Source organism: Ischnura elegans, chromosome 1, assembly GCF_921293095.1.
Source record: "Ischnura elegans chromosome 1, ioIscEleg1.1, whole genome shotgun sequence".
Classification (NCBI taxonomy): domain Eukaryota; kingdom Metazoa; phylum Arthropoda; class Insecta; order Odonata; family Coenagrionidae; genus Ischnura; species Ischnura elegans.
Genome location: NC_060246.1, coordinates 13,343,677 through 13,362,814, shown reverse-complemented (window position 1 = coordinate 13,362,814; position 19,138 = coordinate 13,343,677). Strand labels below are relative to the sequence as shown.

Here is a 19,138-nt window from a genome sequence, read left to right as displayed (position 1 = left end):
TTATGACCCACCACGCATCGCATCTTCTCCATTCTCTCTATAACGAACCTGTGTTTACTTTGCCTGTGCTAATACTGCTACCTTTAAGTAACCGGATCCCCTCAACTCGACGAATTTATTCCGACCGTTTCAGGGTAGGTACCTAACAAGAATTTAAACATCTCCTCAAAGCTCTACGTCTTCAAATCCTCGTCCTAAGGGACCAATTGTGGTAATGGGAAATATATTTGGATCTCAAACGAAGCTCAACATTGTATATTTTGCAGCTCAGCAGGGCCGGCATCAGGGCGACTGCCCACGGTGGCGTAGCTTCCTGTGTAAATTTATTTTTATAAACTTCGAAAGCTTAAGCTAACGCCAATACACACTTTGTATGTTTTGTAGTTGTACGCCACGCCACTGAATGTGCTAAGAAAGCGTTTTGCGTTAAACCACTTGCATAAAAATCTTCATTTAACCCCGACAAATGGTTTAAGATAACTCTTTTTAGCGAATAACATACTCTGTAATGTATGCAAAAAAAAGTTGCTATAAAAACGTATACGTACTTTTACAAAAACTCAAAACTCACTATTTTAAAGTTTTTTATAATTCCCGTTGAAGGTTCTCCGCACCCCCTATTTCATTGGGGGTATTCCATACCAAATCGGTTCGATAGGTGGGCGACACAACACTTTTTCCGGGTGAGTATCATTCCTTGAGCTGGCCCTGCACCTCAGCAACGTTGTAGTTAGCTTTCGATGGAATTGTAAATCATAAATTTGGCTGAAAGTTTTTTTTTCATATTGATGAAATTTTTTAATGAACTTTAGCTGAAAATATTCAAGATAAAATTTCGGTGGTGAGTTCATGTGATTGGTGAGACGAAAGACGATGGAAAATATATTGAACGCGAATTTGTTGGAACTGAGAATGTGTTTTAGTTACAAAAAAGGAAGTATCTCAATGCATACTGGTATTCGGTATTATATATAGATATAATTCCTATATGCTTGTTAAATGAACCTTAATGTAAGCAGAAGTTAAATATTCGAGTTTAAATTCTATGAGATTTATCGATGAAATGGCCCGCATGTATATACCGACTAAGCTCATTAAGTTTCAGTAAGTTTCAGTGGCTTCACTACTCTCACCATTTTCTCCTGGTTTCCCGTATCTAGAATTGTATTCGTAGTTGTACTTTGTTGTTTTTTTTTGTTATTGATGTTTATAAAATTCGGCGAGACCCTTAATTATTTCTCTTTATAATCATTTGCATAGAGCGATAGCCTTTTGATGCAATCCCACATGTCGCTGTCCATATTCCTTGATTTAATTCTTTTTATAGCATCTTATTATTCTCCCTCGCATGATTTCCAAATAATTTCTTTCTTGGAATTGGATTCCTCGACTTGTCCCGCGTTAGCTCCTCTGCACTTTTGTGAATTGTACGAATATTATTTTGCGCACCACAATTTTATGTCCATTCTTCTTCAACCATGGTTCATTCAATGGTAGGTCTAAGCGTTTTGAAATAATCAGGACTTAGTCAGAAATTCCCAGGTGAAAAATTAAATTAACATAATTTAGTCTCTAATGGTGAATATAAAGGGCTATCAAATATATGGGGAGTTTCCACCGTTTGGCCGATCATTTGCAAATGGTATATGACTGGTAAAATGAGATTATCATATTTTAGAAAAAAGAGCGCTCCTTCGAAGGCGTCTGGCTCGGGCTACTGTACAGGGACGCCGACTTACAAAAAATATTGGGGGGCCCCAAACCGGGGATCTTGCCCCGGGAAATTTTATAAGTAGTGAATTTTAAGTTTTTTAAGCATTTAAAAAGAATCATATGATCAACATTAGAACCATGATAACTCGAAACTCGATATCTGGACAATCCGGAGAAAATCGAGAAGCGTGACAATTTTTTCTCACACCCATAACGAATTTTTGAGGGGGCTCGGGCCCCCTCAAGCCCCATGAAGTCGGCGCCACTGCTACTGTAGTTAAATGATTAGACTCCGTTGCCCTAACTCTTAAATGTCTGCTACCATAAATACTCTAAACATAAACTCTATGTCTGCTACCTTGTGACCGGAAATTAAAGATCTACTTCAGCTTCGCAGCTAGATGGGATGGGACAAGGCCCCTTCGTATTCTACACCACCCCCAGGGACCCATTCGTGCACCACTGCGTGATTCTGCATATAGATAATTCAATTGAATGGAGCATTCATGTGTATTTATTCATATTCTTAGTCATTTTTACTGATTTAGTCTGTTGCAGTTCATGGTTTTTATTAACCGCTTTCAATCCTATGAAAAAGTGGTTGGAAGAGGTTCACGGAACGTCACACTTCCTAAAATAAAATCGAGGCATAGAGCCGTTAAAAATGTTTATTGTTGGTGTTGCGTATTGATCGAAGGCGCAAAAAGAACAGTATAATTTAGATATGTATTCTGTAAGGTAAACAAAAAATAAGTGTGCATTTGGAGGGGGTTCACTCCAGACTGATCCATTCTAAAGTTTTGGGAGGCAGAAATGTGTAAAAACGAAAATTTGTGTCGGTATTTTATGTTATAATGAAACCGATCATACAGATGTTTCGGATAGAAATGAAAGAAGGGGTGGAATCATTTTGGAAACCATCGGTACGAAGGCAGATTTTTGTCTCCGAACCATAAATATTCTGGTTTCTGGACTCTCAATAAGATGTTGGTGAAATTGCCAGAGAAGCTAAAATAGCCATGTGATTCAAGGGACATGAAGAACATGCAGCGGTCTGCGCAATGACTTGGAACGCTAAAGATTCGCAGTTCGATTCTCTGTTCAAAGAATTTTTTCGCTTTAACAATTCATTTGAATTTCACTGCGACTCACTTGAGGCAGAATATTCCTACAAAACAGTAAAAAAAACATAGACCACGCCTTATCGATACGGAAATCATATTTTTTATCAAATAAATTGGGAAGTCATTGAATGCCTATTATTCGCATGAAACTGAAAGGTAAGTACCTAACTATGCTTACGGACAGGGGCGGTTCCAGGATTTCTTTCTGGGGGGGGGGGGCACAAGCGAGGCTGGAACCGGGAATATTGTTCTGAGGGGACACAAGGATGCCCCGTAATACAAAACGAACTGAATATTAAATATCTTGCATGTTTTTTAAGGGTCTGGGGGGAACGTGCCCCCCCCCCCTAAATCCGCCTATGCTTACGGAATAGGGCCATATTATCATACGTTCCCGCTCTAAAATTCTTGCGAGCCGCTGGAGTCCAAATCACTGCTGAGGTCATCTACAGTAGATCAAGCAAAACATAAGGAACACAGATGACACCTGGTAGCGACTTAGTGCACTTTGAACTTTGAAGCAAATGACATGCGAATGCGCCGATTAGCCGTGTTTTTAGTGGGATGCCATGTGACAAAGCGGTGAGCATTAAAAACCATATTAATCATTTTTGACAAAGCTGTGATCGAATAGAAGAAAATGGGGAAAGCTAGGAATCGTAGGTATCGAAAAGAAAATAATCCCACCGGTTTACCTAATGTAAAGAGCATCGAGTTAGAGGATGACGAAAGAGGATCCAGCCCTGTTAATGCATCGAGCAAGCATGAGCACATAATTCAAACTGTGAAAGAGCAAGTAAGTGTCTTCAGCATTCTGAAATTCGATTCTTATCCATTTTGTACAGTTTTTAAAATCAATCGTGGGGTGACATCTTTGCAGATGGGGTCTCTTGCCTTGGACTCCAAGTTATGTGGTTTAAATACCCTATCGTCGATGACGGAAGAAGACGGATTTGTTGAGAGTATGCTGAAAAATAATCTCGTAAAAATTGTGGGACCTTTGTTAATTGATCCTGCTGCAGTTGTGAGAGAAGCAGCTGCTGTTGCCTTGAGGTTTAAAGCTGTTTTACTTAATGACTGAATTTCCTTCATGAATTATCTTCCTGTGTTTATCTGGATACTGAATTTTAAGGCTATCACTATGCTTACTTCCTATGGCATGTAGGGGTAAAGGCTAGTGTTGTCTTCGTATCATCAAAAACTTAATTGGGAATAAGTGAAGGTACTTAAATTTTTCATGCTCTTTAATCGTGGAACGTTCTAATTGTAAATTTTCCTTTTTTCAAGAAACATCACTGGAATGGGGATTTCAGAAATATGCGATGTTCTTGTGGACGAAGATGTTCTGACGTATGTGTTTGCCCTTTTTGAGAAAGTAAGTACTGAGAATATTCGTTCCCTGAACACTTCATGTTGAATACTATGATCAAATGAAGTTAATTCGCTTTGATATTATTTAACGCCGGTAAATTGCCGGTTGAAACTTAATCTTTGAGGAGTATAGGGAAAGGTTAATAATGATACCGGTACGTATCTCACTAGTAGAAATTCGCGATTGAATATGTATTTTCCGAGTGTAAGATTCCAACTAGTTGAATAAGTACATGAAAGGAAGCTTCCGTTTATGCACTTTTATTATAACCTCCTCTTTAAGGCCTTCGTATTTATTTGCATACCAATTTCTCCAGTGACCAGTGAAACTTAACCATTTTCCCCTACTACTTTTTGTCACAAGGGATTGTTCTTACTCCAGCATTCTCTAATCTTAACGTTTAATTATAATCAACGTGTAACGCATAATCATTATTCTGACTACCCATTTAGCCATGTTTTAAGTGATTATTTTCTAGACCTCCAATAGTTGCAAATTGGTTTGGGTGTTACACTAGTTGTATATCTCATTTTATTCTTTTCAATTTCCTTATTTCCCATTGATGGCTGAACCGCAACCCAAGTATCATCGTTAAATGGTGTTTTGTGGTCTTGTGTCTTGTCATCAGTTTTTGTTCCTTGCCTGCTCATTTGTGTCATGACCTCGTCCATCAGTTTTTGGTTTCATTATTCCTATGAAGATGTGCCCTCAGTACCGTTTTACTTTCTCACTCAGTTCCTGTCAAGATTCAAGTCTCTTCAGCCCTCATCAGCTCATCTTTCTTTCTCACAACTTGTAAACACCAAGGATTTTTTTAGCTTCCTCAAAATTTGAATGGCCTCAATTTTTTCCGTCTGTTGGAACCATGTTTCACGTTAGGTTGATCATGTTCCTCAGTGTGTGGCCCTTGACAAGTCCCTGAATTAGTTGTAAGCCCAAGGTGTCACTTACTTTATTTGTCTGTTCTGGTAATTCGCTCATCTTCATTTTTTCTCTTCTTCTGTATTAATTTCCCTTACAGTTTTACTCTTCTCATTGGCTAGCCAGCAGTAGCAATGGTGATGCCTCACCCATGGAGTTAGATGACGACAAGAAATCCAAAAAGAAGTCCAAAAGAGTAAAAAAACTTTCTGGGTCAGAGCTCAAGGAGGATTTGCTGGTGAATACTTTCACTCAAGGTGTTCACATATTATGGAATTTATGGTGAGTAATCAATTTGTTACACATTTTTATGTTACACTTGTTATATACAATATTCGATGTTTTCACATGCTCGGCTGCCTGTTGAAGCTAATTTATCCAGGATTATGCTGTAGATATTTACTTCATATTGTGAATACCAGCAGGAACAAAGGGAAAAAAAGGTTGCTGTCACTCAGAAATAAAAGGAAGCAAAGGTAAAAACAATAGGGTGGTTTCCTATTATTTTTTTATTGCCTAAACCGAAAGATTATTACTCCTGGAGTAGTCTTTCACGCTTCTAGATTTATAAATGACGCTATCTATTTTTCGCGATTAAATGAAAAGTGAAAATTTTCGAGCGCGCGAAAACGTGATGGCTAAGTATGAATGATTGGAAAACCCCGTATGACGTCATTCTGGTTCCCGTTGCCGCAAGTGAGGTGACCTTGGGGCAAGGCCAATCTGGCCTTTTTCAAATGCAGTTAAAATTGACCATTGCCATTAGTCTAAACTGGGAATTCTAAAACCAAATAATTTGTATATTATGAATACACTAATTGTGGGTAACGAATCGCAATCAATGCCTTTCCCTTTCTTTGATGAAGGAAACTACCCTATTGTTATCAGATGTCGTGTGTGTACAAAGAATTGAAAAAATGGACCATTACAGGGGTGTGTAAGTACCTCTTGTTGGGTAAACATAATGACTTCACTGAAGAAAGCAGTGGCGGCTCGTGAGTCAAGTGCTGGGAGGGGCACACTCCACCGGGGGGTCAAAATTTTTGAATTTTTTGTGTATTTCAGTGAGTTTTTCAGGGAATCTAGAGAAACTAGTACACAAAACAGTCACTAACACTAAAACACTAACAATCACTAACTCGATTAACTGAACTACAACTAGGCCTATTTATATGAAAACAATATACACATGCTAAGTCAACTGGTCATCAAAACAAGGTTTACTGCAACACTGCAATACCAAGATAATACGGCTGCCGGGCGGCGCGGCGATGTCAACTCACTAGATACGTCGTTATGCGCATGCTCGGACGGCGTCCAAAGGCTTCCATAAGGCACGAGCTTAGACGCGTCATAGCACCAGTAGCCTCCACCACTACCACTCTTCGTATAACTGCATGGTGATGGATTGGGATGTTCTGGCAAGCGCCCCACGGCTACAAATGCGAACTTCTTGTGCTATTTTTGTGTGTTTTTCCTACATTTTTGATGCATGCGATTGAAAAAACACCTTGGTTAATTATATGTATAATTACAATTGATTGGTTGTTTATATTTTTTTTTTCCTTTTTCAAATCTTTCGGAGGGGTGGCGTCTGAGAGTCCTTACGGGCAAGCCGCCACTGGAAGAAAGTAATTTCTTTCAGTGGTGTCATTGCAATAGGATGTGGTATAATACACATGTTCTTATAGGGAAGTCTTTCTGTAGTAGCTAGAATATTGAAAATATTTTTGGTGGGACATTTAATTGGTTCCATATTCCCCTCGTCACATCGTAAGAGATGGTCCTTTGCTTCTTATACTCATCTTTGTTGGTGGCATGTTAGGCTGGAGATGTTTATTTCAAGGTTGAAATTTAATCAAAATCATAAACTAGCCGGCTCCACTTATATTTTTAACTTTTAGACTTTCAGAATATTTATCTGTCTCACTTATGCAATGAAATGCAGGAGAGATTTCTTCACTCACCCACACTTCTATATTGAGATTGTTGTTAAAGAACTTCAGCTGCTTGTTGACATGAAAATCCTGATGTCTGTGGTTAAAGTGGAATGCCCTGCATGTACATTGAATAATGTTCTGATTTTTGGTAGTAGAAAATACATACCAACTTAAAATATTTCATCTCATTGCAGCAAAAGCAGTGATCTTGCAGTGAAGATATTCAATCAGCAAAATATCTTATCATGCATTTCTAGCTGCCTCGATCCCAAGGAATGTGGAATTGATGCTGCGGTGGCTGTTGGTAAGATAGACATTTTTTATAGCTAAAAATACTATGTTGTATTGCATAAATATATCATGCATAAATTCGAATATGAGATGTGTGATACTCTCCTTATGACCAGTTTATGTGCCCACTTGGGATCATCTGAAAATTATCGAAAAAACAAATCCTGATTGTAGCTAAACTTAGCTCAATATCATATTCACTCACAGAATTGACATAATTAGGGCTGTCAGTAATTTATTTTGAAGTTGGTAATTGAAAGAGGCAATTGATTGATTCATTAAAGAAATGTCCCCTGGTGATTTGTAAAAACTCTTCTCGGGATACAAGTACCCGAAATGTCGGCACTCTCATATAATCTTACCCGCGCGGTATCCCGGGAAGAGTTTTTACATGTTTTTCGCCAGGAAAGTGTAAAATCCCCTGGTGATTGTTTTCGTCAGACTACCATGCCTCAAGATGTGGTCATAAAAATTGTTCTGTCTACCTCTTAAGGTTTTCTTACAGCTTCTCTGTTTCATTGGAAGTTACTTTCATTTATTATTTTCAGCCCATTGTCTTCAGACTGTGACAGAAAATAATGAGGTTGCCGCCCATGAACTCAGGCAGACCTCTGAGGGAGTGCTCACCAAAATCCTCTCTCCTGCATTTGAAGAGGAGATGGCAAGCAGCCAAAAGTCCTCGCAGATTCTCCTCCTACGAGTATTAGCAGCCGGTAATTCGGTGCAATGATTTAAAAAATAATTATATCGCTGTATGTAATGTTGGATCTAAATGAAGTGGTTATTCTTACATTTCAACGAAGTTGTGGGGCATGACACTTCAGCAAGATGTCACTTTGGTTTTTAAGTTTGTCTTTCAGAAGGCATTGAAATCCTGTGTGTTTTAAGAACAGTTGAACTTATAAGAAAGCCATTTAAGTATGGCCTTTTTCAGTTACATATTCTTTTTTTTATTTGATTCAAATGTTTTTATACATTTCCGCCTGTACTTCCATTCATTCCAGGAATAGTAATGAATATATCAAAAAGTTCTCCAGGAATATCCCCTGTTCTTAACTTGAGGTTAGCAGCAGCTATAAAAGATGCAGTAGCCACGGACCATAGAAAAGCTCTATCTGCAGTTGATGAAAAGTTAACCCAGGAAAATGGAACTGATCAAAATCCATCATCGGTTGAAGAATCTGTTGAAGAGGGAGTATCCAGTGAATCAATGGATGCTGATGATTCTTGTGCCGTTGCTGTTGAAGACGTGACCTCCCTTGTCAATGCCCAAATAATTGCTATAGAGCTTCTTACAAATTTGTACTATAAGGAAGGTTGGTTTACTCTCATTGAATATTTTTTAAATATTTCTTACTTATGTCATCAACTGTGGTTAGCATTTATTGAAGAGTTAAGATATTTATGTCTACTTGGGTGATTGGTTGTCTGAAATATGGTCAAAGTCATTAAATATGGCTATTTTGAGATTGATTTGCTTCCCAAAGGGATCACTGCATATGGTGAGGGCTACACTTTGCTGGTTGATGTGCTTTTCCCGAATAGTGTTTCATAATACCTTGAGCACCCACCACAAAGGCCTATGTTTACACCTCCCTTCACTTTGCCTTTCATCTGTGGGCGTCCATGCTACAGAAAGAAAAATGACATCATGGTTGCCCTATCTCAATCAAATAAAGTGGATCACTAATTACAGTAAAACCTCTATGTAGTGAACCTCTTTATATCATAAACCTCCATACATACCACCCCTACGGTCCCGTCTGATTTACATGTAAATTTATGAGCAAACCTCTTTGTAGTGAACCTCTTTATATCGTAAAACCTCCACTTATCATACCAAGGAGATACCCCAGAGACGGCTTAACTGCCTCTGCAAATCGTACCGAGGCAACAAGAGATTAGTGCAGCTGTGATTACGTAGTGGGAAAAAGTTGACATTTTCAGCAATAAATGTTTCACTCTTTCTTTTCTTATATGCCTTTAATATGCTGTAATTTTCACGTTAGTCATTAGTTGTGGCCATTTTTTTCTATATGACAGCATACCTAACAGTAAATAAGAAAAAAGGTATCCAACTACAGTGAGTCCTCGTTCTATGTCACCCCGTTTAACGTCATTTCGCGATAGCGTCACGAAAATTTTAAGACCGTGATTCGTTTATCGCTCCTTCGCTTCGCGATAACGTCACGTAATTTAAATTTCGCGCGAGAAAAAAGGCGAATCGGCAAGCGTTGCAGGTTGCTTGTTTCGTGGGCGGTAATGCGGTCAGTCTATTCAAATTGTAAAACGGTGTGTATATTGTTAATTGCGATTATGGTTTTGGCAAATTTTGGCATCAGAGACATTTCCACGAGAATGTTCAAGATAACTATGTTCACAATAATTTTGGTTCCAGTTACTGCGACGATGTTTCAGCGATGATGATGCCCAGGTGACGCCCGCCGGCCTCAATTCGCAATTAAAACCATCTCTTCGATTTCATAATCCCAGTTTGCCCGCCCTCGATCATTTCCGCCATTTTGATTTCGCTCCTGACCGGTCCGAAAAGAAATTCTCGTAGCGAACGTAGGTTCTATGGACCGATGCTCCGGATCCCCTGTCTGTTGCGTCTGGTACCATTCATTGTACCGCACTCCATAGCGAAGCCGAAAAGCAAATGCGGGAAGATACAAAAACGGAGATGGATTCACATCACTGCTGCTATTTTCATCGATGAAGACAGGAACTCGTATTTATGCCATAGTTTTGCATTACCACCGTAAAAAAATGCCCCAGATATGATACGCCAAAATTTTTTCACGTGGGAATTGTGAGGTCTAGGAGCCGATATTCAATTTTTACATTGTTTCTTATGGGATATTATGCTTCGATTAACGTCATTTCGTTTATCGTCACATTTTTCAGGAACGGTAGGTGACGTTAAACGAGGACTCACTGTATCCTAATCATTTCAAGTGATTGTTGAATTGAGAGAAATCACATCATTTTTGCTCGAATCATGGTAAAAATCATGCGATAGCACACACTTTCTGTAATTATTAAATGATAAATATTTGTTCACTGGTGCATGCATGTTTGTTTCAATGGTTTAAAAGACAGTAGTGCATTTCATTTTCAAAGGATATGAAAAAATGGTGCCTATCACTAAAACCTCTCTATAGTGAACCTCCATACATCAAATTGCCCATATTTTGGTTCCGTCCATTACAGTGTAAAGAGGTTTTACTGTATCAAGCATATCAAACATCTTACAGTCAGTCAGGAACTTTATCCCCTGCTATTGCTTCTAGTATCCTACCATCTCCACCCCTCTTCTCAAACCATTTTTATTCTGCATTCTTGAATAATAACTTGTCATGGTATCATTGCATAATATTACAGATGAGGATGATGATTGGATTGATTCAGAGTGCGAAGATCTTCCCGAGAATGAAGAGGTTTGCAATGGCAGTGCATACAACTGTAGTGTTCCTGAAGTTGAAGAGGTTTTCTGGGAAAAGGAGTCAATGGATAATATCTTTAGGAAAGTTGAAAAAGATGAGTCTGTGTGGAGCAAACTGGAAGCTAATCCAGAGACCAAGAGTCTAATGTCCAGGCAAGTTTTTATTTTTTCTATTGGGTGGCATTAAAAATAGCCCATAGAGCCATTCTCACATTTGTTCTTGGAATGAAACCGTATCAATTGATGTAATGATTTTGATCGACAATTAATAATACGCTTACATATTATTACAAGCAGACTTTTATATTCTACAGTTAAAACTCACCTTAAAATTAATCTAATGTAGCCTGCTTTCTATTTCTTGTGCTGAGGTCAAGTATTTTTGTGTTAAGCATCACGTGGAGATCCAAATCACTGTCTGCTCCCTTAGCCTTTGTCAAGTAATGATGCACATGATCCTTGCATTGAGAAATGCATTTGGATGCACCATGGTCATGGTATGAGAAATGTGGTAAAAAAGTCAATGGCTGATAATAATAGAGTGACTTATGAATTGAGAGGTTTAGTCACCTTCAGAAGATATTAGGAAATGACTTTCAGGTTGCTTCATGGCAATTTATTGAGCGTACTATCCAGAAAAGTGCCACTATTGAAAATGTGCTAACCAAATAGTTTTGCCTGTGTTTTGTTCGGAAGGTACCGGGACCAAAACAAATTGCCGTGCCGAGGAGGAACACATTAAACAAGTTCCACTGTATTGTTGATCATGTGGCCTAACCAGACAACATGCTTAATTTTTTATAATAGCAGGAGTTTTACTTCGGTTAAAATTTACCTGAGTTATGGTTTCTGAGATGAGGTGTCTTGCTTAAATTATTGTCTTCTGCCTAATTGTTGTTTTCATAGTGAAACCTCACATCTCATCCATCTTGGACAAGTTTGCGCATGTGACAGGAAACTTCTCAGATCAAGCCATGGTATAAAGTTGTTCTTATTGCGAAGTGATGGTCATCACCTTTGTTTTCCATTTTTCCTATCAGCATTAATTTTAAAAATATACTTTCAGGGTTAGTATACTTCGCTGCAGGTCTCTTCTTTGCCTGCAGAATGTATTGCCTGCTGTGTCCGATGACGATTTGAGCGGATTTCCTGGGGCTCTCTCTGTGTTGGAGAAGCTTGCCAGCTTGGTTTGTCAAGAGAGTGAGTAAGATGATCGCTGTAGAGTTTAAGTGAGCTGTAGTGAATGTATCAGGGTGCATTTCAAAATTATTTAATGAAAGACTGCAATGCAAGTTTTTCTATAAAATTAGAGATGTGCCAATTGCATTCTTGAGTCCTTGAAAACCTCACTCACGTTATATAAATGCACAACTCAATTTTTTGATATCCTGAATAATTATTCTGAAAGAACTACCTAATTCCTCAGTAATGCTTAATTTGTCAGCCTTTATGCCTCTGGGCATTGCTTTTTATGCAGCACTCGTCATATGAAACGCGACCTATTCAATGTGCTATTTATCGGGAATGCATTGAGTATCTCCTTGCTCGCTTTCATCACATTCCTCACCTATTACTTTGCATTTATTGAAATGTGATCACCATCAGTAATATCATTCCTTTTATATTTTCATGGGTTAGACACAACTGATGGGCAACCACCTGTTAATGGTTAGTGACCCTGAAAAGTGGTATTTAAAATCGAGGGAAAGCGGTGTTAATATCATAGCCCCAGCAGTGCTAAAATGCTAATTTCATGCCCCAGCAGTGAAAAAAAATATTTATGTACTTCTCAATTTAAGCAAACAAAGAATTGTATTAGAGACATAAATCGATTTTTCTAACTTATTCTTTTTAATCTTTACTGATAGTAAACAAAATACTCTGTGATATACGCAAAATACAGGTCATTACTAAGATGACTCAATGGCCACCCAGCCTGTGAGGATGGTGTTGTGTGGGTTGCTCAATGTCCAATTTCCTTAATACTGCTTCTTTGTGCATTCAAAGCATAATGTGTAGAGACAGTAATCTAACGATTTGATCGTTGGATTATTCTTCCTCACAGGATAATCCTCCAAAATCGTTAGAATAGCAATGGCTGTTGTCTGGTTTCGCTGATGGTAGGACCCACCCGCCTCTGTGACGGTGCGGGATTCCTCGTCCCATCCCTTCCTTCCCTATCCCGTCCCACGAGGCGTCGTCGGGCTCCTATCGCGGCGGCGACTCTTTCCTTTCTCCTTCCTGTCCTCCCCCTTCTGCGGTGCAGAGGTGAAAAGCTTGCGCTTATTGGCCCTGCCCTAGGAGTGTATCCTCGCAAGCCCGCCGTAGGGTTTCGTTTCCACTGTGTAGAGACAGTAGCTCTGCTCTAACTATAAACATGTGGTGACACTAGTTCATCCAGAGATTACTGAGAATGGGAAATATCTGCCTGCCCAGACTTGTTTTTTGTAGGTACCTCCCCGCCACGCCGGCGTTATTCAAAATGACAATGCCGGCTTGCCTGACTTAATTTGTCTAAAATTTCTTTCGGTAAAAATAAAGCGTCACATCATACGGAAACATTAGTGCGTCCGTATTTCGTACTTTCTACCACCCCACCATGCCGGCGACCCTCCCCCACGGGTGCTGAATAAGTTGGCTGCAGTGTGAATGCCGTCGTGCCGGAGTCATATCTAAAGTCGGCAACATATACTCAACATCAGTTAGTGAATTCGATAGTTTAGCCTTAAATAACTCTTTTTGTCTACCTGAGAAGTAATTATGACCCGTCGGTCACAGCTTCTTAGAATAAAATGATTACATCTGATGGACAACTTTATTTGTCTCTTCACTCAGCCGCTAAGACATTTGAGATATGTACTCTTGTCTAGCCAAGTTATTGGTCCCATTAATGCTATGCGCAGGCTATATGAAACCATCTTTTATAAGCACAATTGCTCGAATGGCAACTTTTCTGAAGAATCTTTCAGGATAAATACTATGTGAGTCATATTTCTGCGGCACGACAAAAATGATGCGCACCGACCCTGCCACCATAAATGGGATGTAGGGAGACATATGTATATATCATGGTGACGCACATTATCAGACTGATGATAGTGGCGTAGTCATGTAAGTAATAATTTCACACCATGAGAATGCAAACATTTTTCCACCAAATGGGTCAATGACTTTCATGATGCATATTTACAGGCATCAAAATAAAACTTATAGAATTTCATGTTTTTTTCGCAAAATGTCGTACTATATGTTTAAAAATGTGAAATTTCGTGCAAAATTTTGCTCTAAAAGCCAAATACTGTTAACAAATAAAAAGTTATATATAGTTAGAGAGTTTCGATAACGTTAAAATGTCAATTTTTAATTTATTAGGGGTTTAAACACCAAAATAACAACTTTTAGCTTCTTAAAAAGCAATTCGCAAAAAAAACTATTTGCAAAATTTCAGGGTCCCTATTATCGGTGTACGTATATTGCTCCCAATTAATATGACTTTGTGTAATTTTCTGTTTCAAACTTTGAATTATGGGTAGATAACCTGGTAATTTCTATATGCATAATATTTTTAAGGGTTTAGATTGACGGAAATGCCATATATTCTGAGCATGGGGATTTACTTTTTGAAAGTTTTATAGTTAATTTAAATCGAATGTTCGTTAAAAGAGGATACTGTGCGGCCTTCTTACGAGGGGTAATGAGTGGGTCACCGGAACGTTCGGGAAAAAAATGGCGAGAATTTTTGCCGTCTGTGCGCAACGTGTTAATAAAAATCGAATGGTGAATGTAATGAGTGGGTCACTATGATTCCACAGGAATGAAGCTTACAATATGAAGTTGCGTACATACTGAAGTATCTCCTACCGAAGAAAGAACCATACTTGATGCTCTTGGGCACAGTGCACAAAGATAACTTAAACATGGAGCAATGATTATAATGTAGCGTAGTGTATATGTATCACCCTAAATGCCATTGCTTATCCATGGATATTAGCACAGTAAAACCTCATCTTAACAAACTCCCACTAAATGAAAAACTCCATTCAAAGAACAAATGCTCTAGGTCTCTCCAATTGCTATGTAAATGCAGTAGAGAGAAACCCTGATGAACGAACTCCTCTTTTACAAAAACTCCTGATCAACGAAATGAAATTGTGGTGCGATCTGGTGAAATTCACCTCTCAATAGCCAATTTTTCTGCTTAAAATTTTATTTTCATATGAAAATTTTAATATTCAAAGCATTGGAGGATCAATCATAGACTTCCACTGAATAAGCAAATCAGAATCGTTGTTATTAACCGTAACCATATCCTTCACTGTGGTGTGTTTCCACCGACTTACAGCATTAACTCACGGTGAATTGAAAAAAATGCAAATGCTGACTTTTGTAAAATAACTCAATGGCCCAATATTTACACCCTCAAAGGTATGAAATCTAGAGCTATGTACTTTGATCACATTCTTTTGACGGTTGTTTAGGATTCTCTACAGAATTGCAACGCCTCAATTTTGAGAAGCATTTTTTGAACTCGCCGCAGCGAGCGGCGCACTGCCCATCTTGGATAACTTCTTTAAATTACAGAAGATACTTGCAGCATGTGCGCTAGAAGATGGCAGTCAACATTTCCTCTCTTAACACGTTGCGTACCGAGGTATTTAAATTCCTAGGAACGCCGAGATTGGAAAAATGTGCCTAATAGGGCGTAATGCCTTTGGTTTAAACATGGTTAAAAAGCTAATGTTTAGAATATAACTTTACCCAATCAAACGTTATGATGCATCAATTCATTATGAATAACGAACAACAACTGAAAACGTACTAACAAATACGTATTGTACGCTTTAAAATTGTTTAGGTTGACGCGCCTAAATGACGAGAATCTTCGTCATCCATCCGATACATTCAGGAAAAAAATGACGAGAGTTCTCACCATCCGTATGCAACGTGTTAATTATCTTGGTATGACTTAGCAATAACGTATCTTCCATTCTCATGGTTTATCTCAATAGCTTCTCAAAACTAAGAGAAATTTTTGCCTTAGCTGCAATCTTGGATTAATTCTCAAAAATGAAAAATATTCACGCTAAAGCGATGAAAGTCAACATTTAACCATTGTTTTAGACGTTATCTTTATTGTATTGATGTTGGAACGCCATATGGAGCGTAGTTGATTTTCTCTAGAGGAAAAGGTTTTCGATGGCTGTGGGTTAATGCATGAAGACATTGGTCGCAATTAAGTATGACATTCGGTAATCAATACTGTAGAAAATTCTTGCCTAACGGTCAGAAATTGTTAACACTGCATCCCAGGGACATAATAGAAAATGCCTCATTACTAGAGATGCTTGCAAATTGCAAATGCGATGTAGATGCGATGTGCGGAAATAAATGCGATATAGATGCGATGACTGGACTTTTATGATATTTTCATGCAAAATTTGCCTTTTGGAAGGCAAAATTCGTACATTTTTTGCCGAGCGCATTTCAAATGCTCCACCAACACTCACCACTTAAAGCATGTGAGCGACTGGCCAGCTGCTACTTGGCTAGGACTACGTGGCCGCGAACTACAAGTGGGCGCGGGCAAGCTACACCTCCGCCTTTATGTGTCTTATTCCTTAATTTATCATTGTTCTACAACATAATTATTTAAAATATTCTGTATTTTGTCATATAACTGTGTTTCACTACATTTCATCGTCATCTAGCTCATTATGAAAATAAAAAAACGCTACAAAATGCAATAAACTGTTTTTGAAAGTGTAGCAAAATTCATGAATGACAGCGGGATTATTTCAGTGGTGGTTGGCAGGAGTTGATGCACTCATGGGGGAAAGTAGATTTCTTCCTCGATCGCTGCTCGGCTCCCAATATAGGACTTCCAATAAGAAACGTTCGCATTATTTTCTTCCCTCTAACTGCACCAGCAAAGTTGCTACCTTTCGACTGAGGGATCATTTCTTCGACGAAGCAGCATTACTTTCGCATTTTAGCGGAGTTTTTGATTTGCCAAATGGATGTAATTAATCTGCGACCACAAATATTGCAATAGAGTATTCTTGATTTGACTACTATGAAGGAATGCTGCCACTCACTGCGCATTTTAAAGGGTCGACGAAAGTTGCTACTCGTGTCCTTATGGTAGAGCGATCTAAATTTCATGGGAATGAAGCTATAATTGGTGCTTTTGACTTAAATTTATATTAGTGATGGTAAAAATCCATTGAATTCATAATTTTTCAGTGTAAACTGCATAAGTACATGTACTCTATTTCAAATATAGAGAATGAAAGGATCCCCTCGTGCTTATCGCAACGCTGGGAACATTTTAAAAAACCGATTGAAAAGCATGCGAGGTGATGGAATAATACGAACTGAGGCTTCCTTAATTTGGTCTATTGCCCGTGATTTTCATTCAAGGTAGCGAAGTATGCGAAGGTAGAATGAAGATACACTAGCAGACGTTCTTCAATTTCTTGCCCCTAGGATGATGCATCGTGCGAATCACCTATGGGGAACAAACTCTCCCGATCAACGAAATGGCAAAATTTCGGTCCCTTGAGTTTCATTTAAGAGAGTTTCAGGGTTCCCACTCGACCGTGAAAACCTTAAAACCATGAATTAGCCGTGAATTTCGTCTACCGTGAAAAAACCTGGAAATAGCCGTGAATTTCGTCCTAAAACCTTAAAAATCTCTCAATCTTGATAATAATACCTTCCCAGAAATTTTCAACTTCGTTAGTAGCGAGCGCACTTCTATTCATTGTGGCGAGCATCGTCGCATGGGTCAGAATAGCGTGGGAACGAATGTTGCCTGAAGAAAAAAAAACATCTTTCCCCAGCGCAGGCCTTTTCTCTCCCCCCTCCTGAAATATGACACCAATGGGGAATTTTCACATTTTTTGAAAACTATGTCAAAATGTAGTAAACCTATAGGAAAGAATATCTACCAGGGGAAATTTCAAAACAAGCGTTAGTTTTCAAGATATTAAAGGTCAAAGTGGAGGAGTGGGGGGTGCGAATGAAAGTAGTGTGTCCAAGAGGAGTGACGTCATTTCTCCCCAAACAGAGTTGCTAACGTCCGAGGCGTGGAGTTAGGAGATTGTTGCGGTATACGTACGCCAGGAAGACGGTATGTTTACCTACGTGAAGTGCTGTTTATAATATCGAATAATAAATATTGCGTGGTGCCTATGCGTTCAAATACATCTCGTAATTCTAATAAAATATTCGTACTTATGCCGAATAATAAAGCGAGAAGAAAGAAGTGGGTTAAGGCGATGAAGAGGAAGAACGATCTGTCGACGAAAACGACGGGATTTGTTCGTGAAGATCACTTTACCTACCTACCTACCTATGTGGCCACTCAAACCTCAGGAGGTTTTTGGCCTCACCAACAACATGTCGCCATCTATCTCTATCCGCCATCCATTCTGCATCTGCTCTCATCTTCCCTAAGTCCCTTTTCACTTGGTCCTGCCATCTTAGTCGGGGTCGCCCAAGCGGACGTTTTCCTCGGGGTTGATTTTCAGATACCATTCTTAGCATGGACTCATCTTTTCTCCTCTTTACATGACCGGCCCATCTTAATCTCCTGCTTTTTATTTGCGCTATTATATCCGGATCTGTATATAATTCTCTGAGCTCTTTGTTGGTTCTGATCCTCCATACTTCATCTTCATTAATAGGACCATATATTGTTCTGAGGATCTTATTTTCAAAACCTATCAATTTCCTCTCCTGGTTTTTTGTTAAAGTCCAGGTTTCGGATCCGTAGAGTATTACTGGTTGTATTATTGTCTTGTACAGTTTTGATTTAGTTTTTCTTGACAGAAGTTTACATTTTAGCAATGATTTAAGAGCCCAATAACAGTTGTTCCCGAGAAGTAACCTTGCATTTATCTCTACCTCCTCTTTATTTTCCTGTTCTATGGTTACTCCTAAGTATTTAAAATTTGTTGTCCTTTCAAAGGTATAATTTTGGACTTTTAAAGCCTCTGCTTCTATATTTTCTGCGTGTCGACCAACAATTAAGTATTTTGTTTTTTCTTCGCTAATTTCTAATCCTACTTTTTTGGTTTCTTTTATCAGAGACTCTGCAAGAGTTTTTAACCCATTTGCATCCTTCGCCAATAAGGTCACGTCATCTGCAAAAGCTAGCAGATTTATCTTTTTGCCGACTTCAATCCCCGGTTGTTGCTCCTTTACGGCTTTAAGTGCATTTTCTAATGACAGGTTAAAAAGCAATGGTGAGAGTGTATCTCCTTGTCGTACCCCCGTGACTACATCAAAACCTTCTGAAAATTCATTATTTATCTGTACTTTGCAACTT

At 38.7% G+C, this 19,138-nt stretch overlaps 1 protein-coding gene across 2 annotated transcripts in view; it reads left to right on the top strand.

Moving 5' to 3' along the window:
- Positions 1–3,349: 3,349 nt before the first annotated feature.
- Positions 3,350–19,138, top strand: part of LOC124155873 (HEAT repeat-containing protein 3) — a 42,321-nt gene continuing 26,532 nt past the window's right edge. The window contains exons 1-9 of one of the 2 annotated variants that reach the window (XM_046530045.1): positions 3,350–3,633; positions 3,718–3,890; positions 4,125–4,212; positions 5,231–5,412; positions 7,265–7,374; positions 7,910–8,074; positions 8,366–8,677; positions 10,773–10,959; positions 11,873–12,006. In XM_046530045.1, the coding sequence (XP_046386001.1) occupies positions 3,478–3,633; positions 3,718–3,890; positions 4,125–4,212; positions 5,231–5,412; positions 7,265–7,374; positions 7,910–8,074; positions 8,366–8,677; positions 10,773–10,959; positions 11,873–12,006 (1,507 nt within the window). In that variant the 5' untranslated portion in view covers positions 3,350–3,477. Of the gene's footprint in view, positions 3,634–3,717; positions 3,891–4,124; positions 4,213–5,230; positions 5,413–7,264; positions 7,375–7,909; positions 8,075–8,365; positions 8,678–10,745; positions 10,960–11,872; positions 12,007–19,138 lie in introns of both variants that reach the window. The other variant, XM_046530036.1, reaches the window with a different exon arrangement.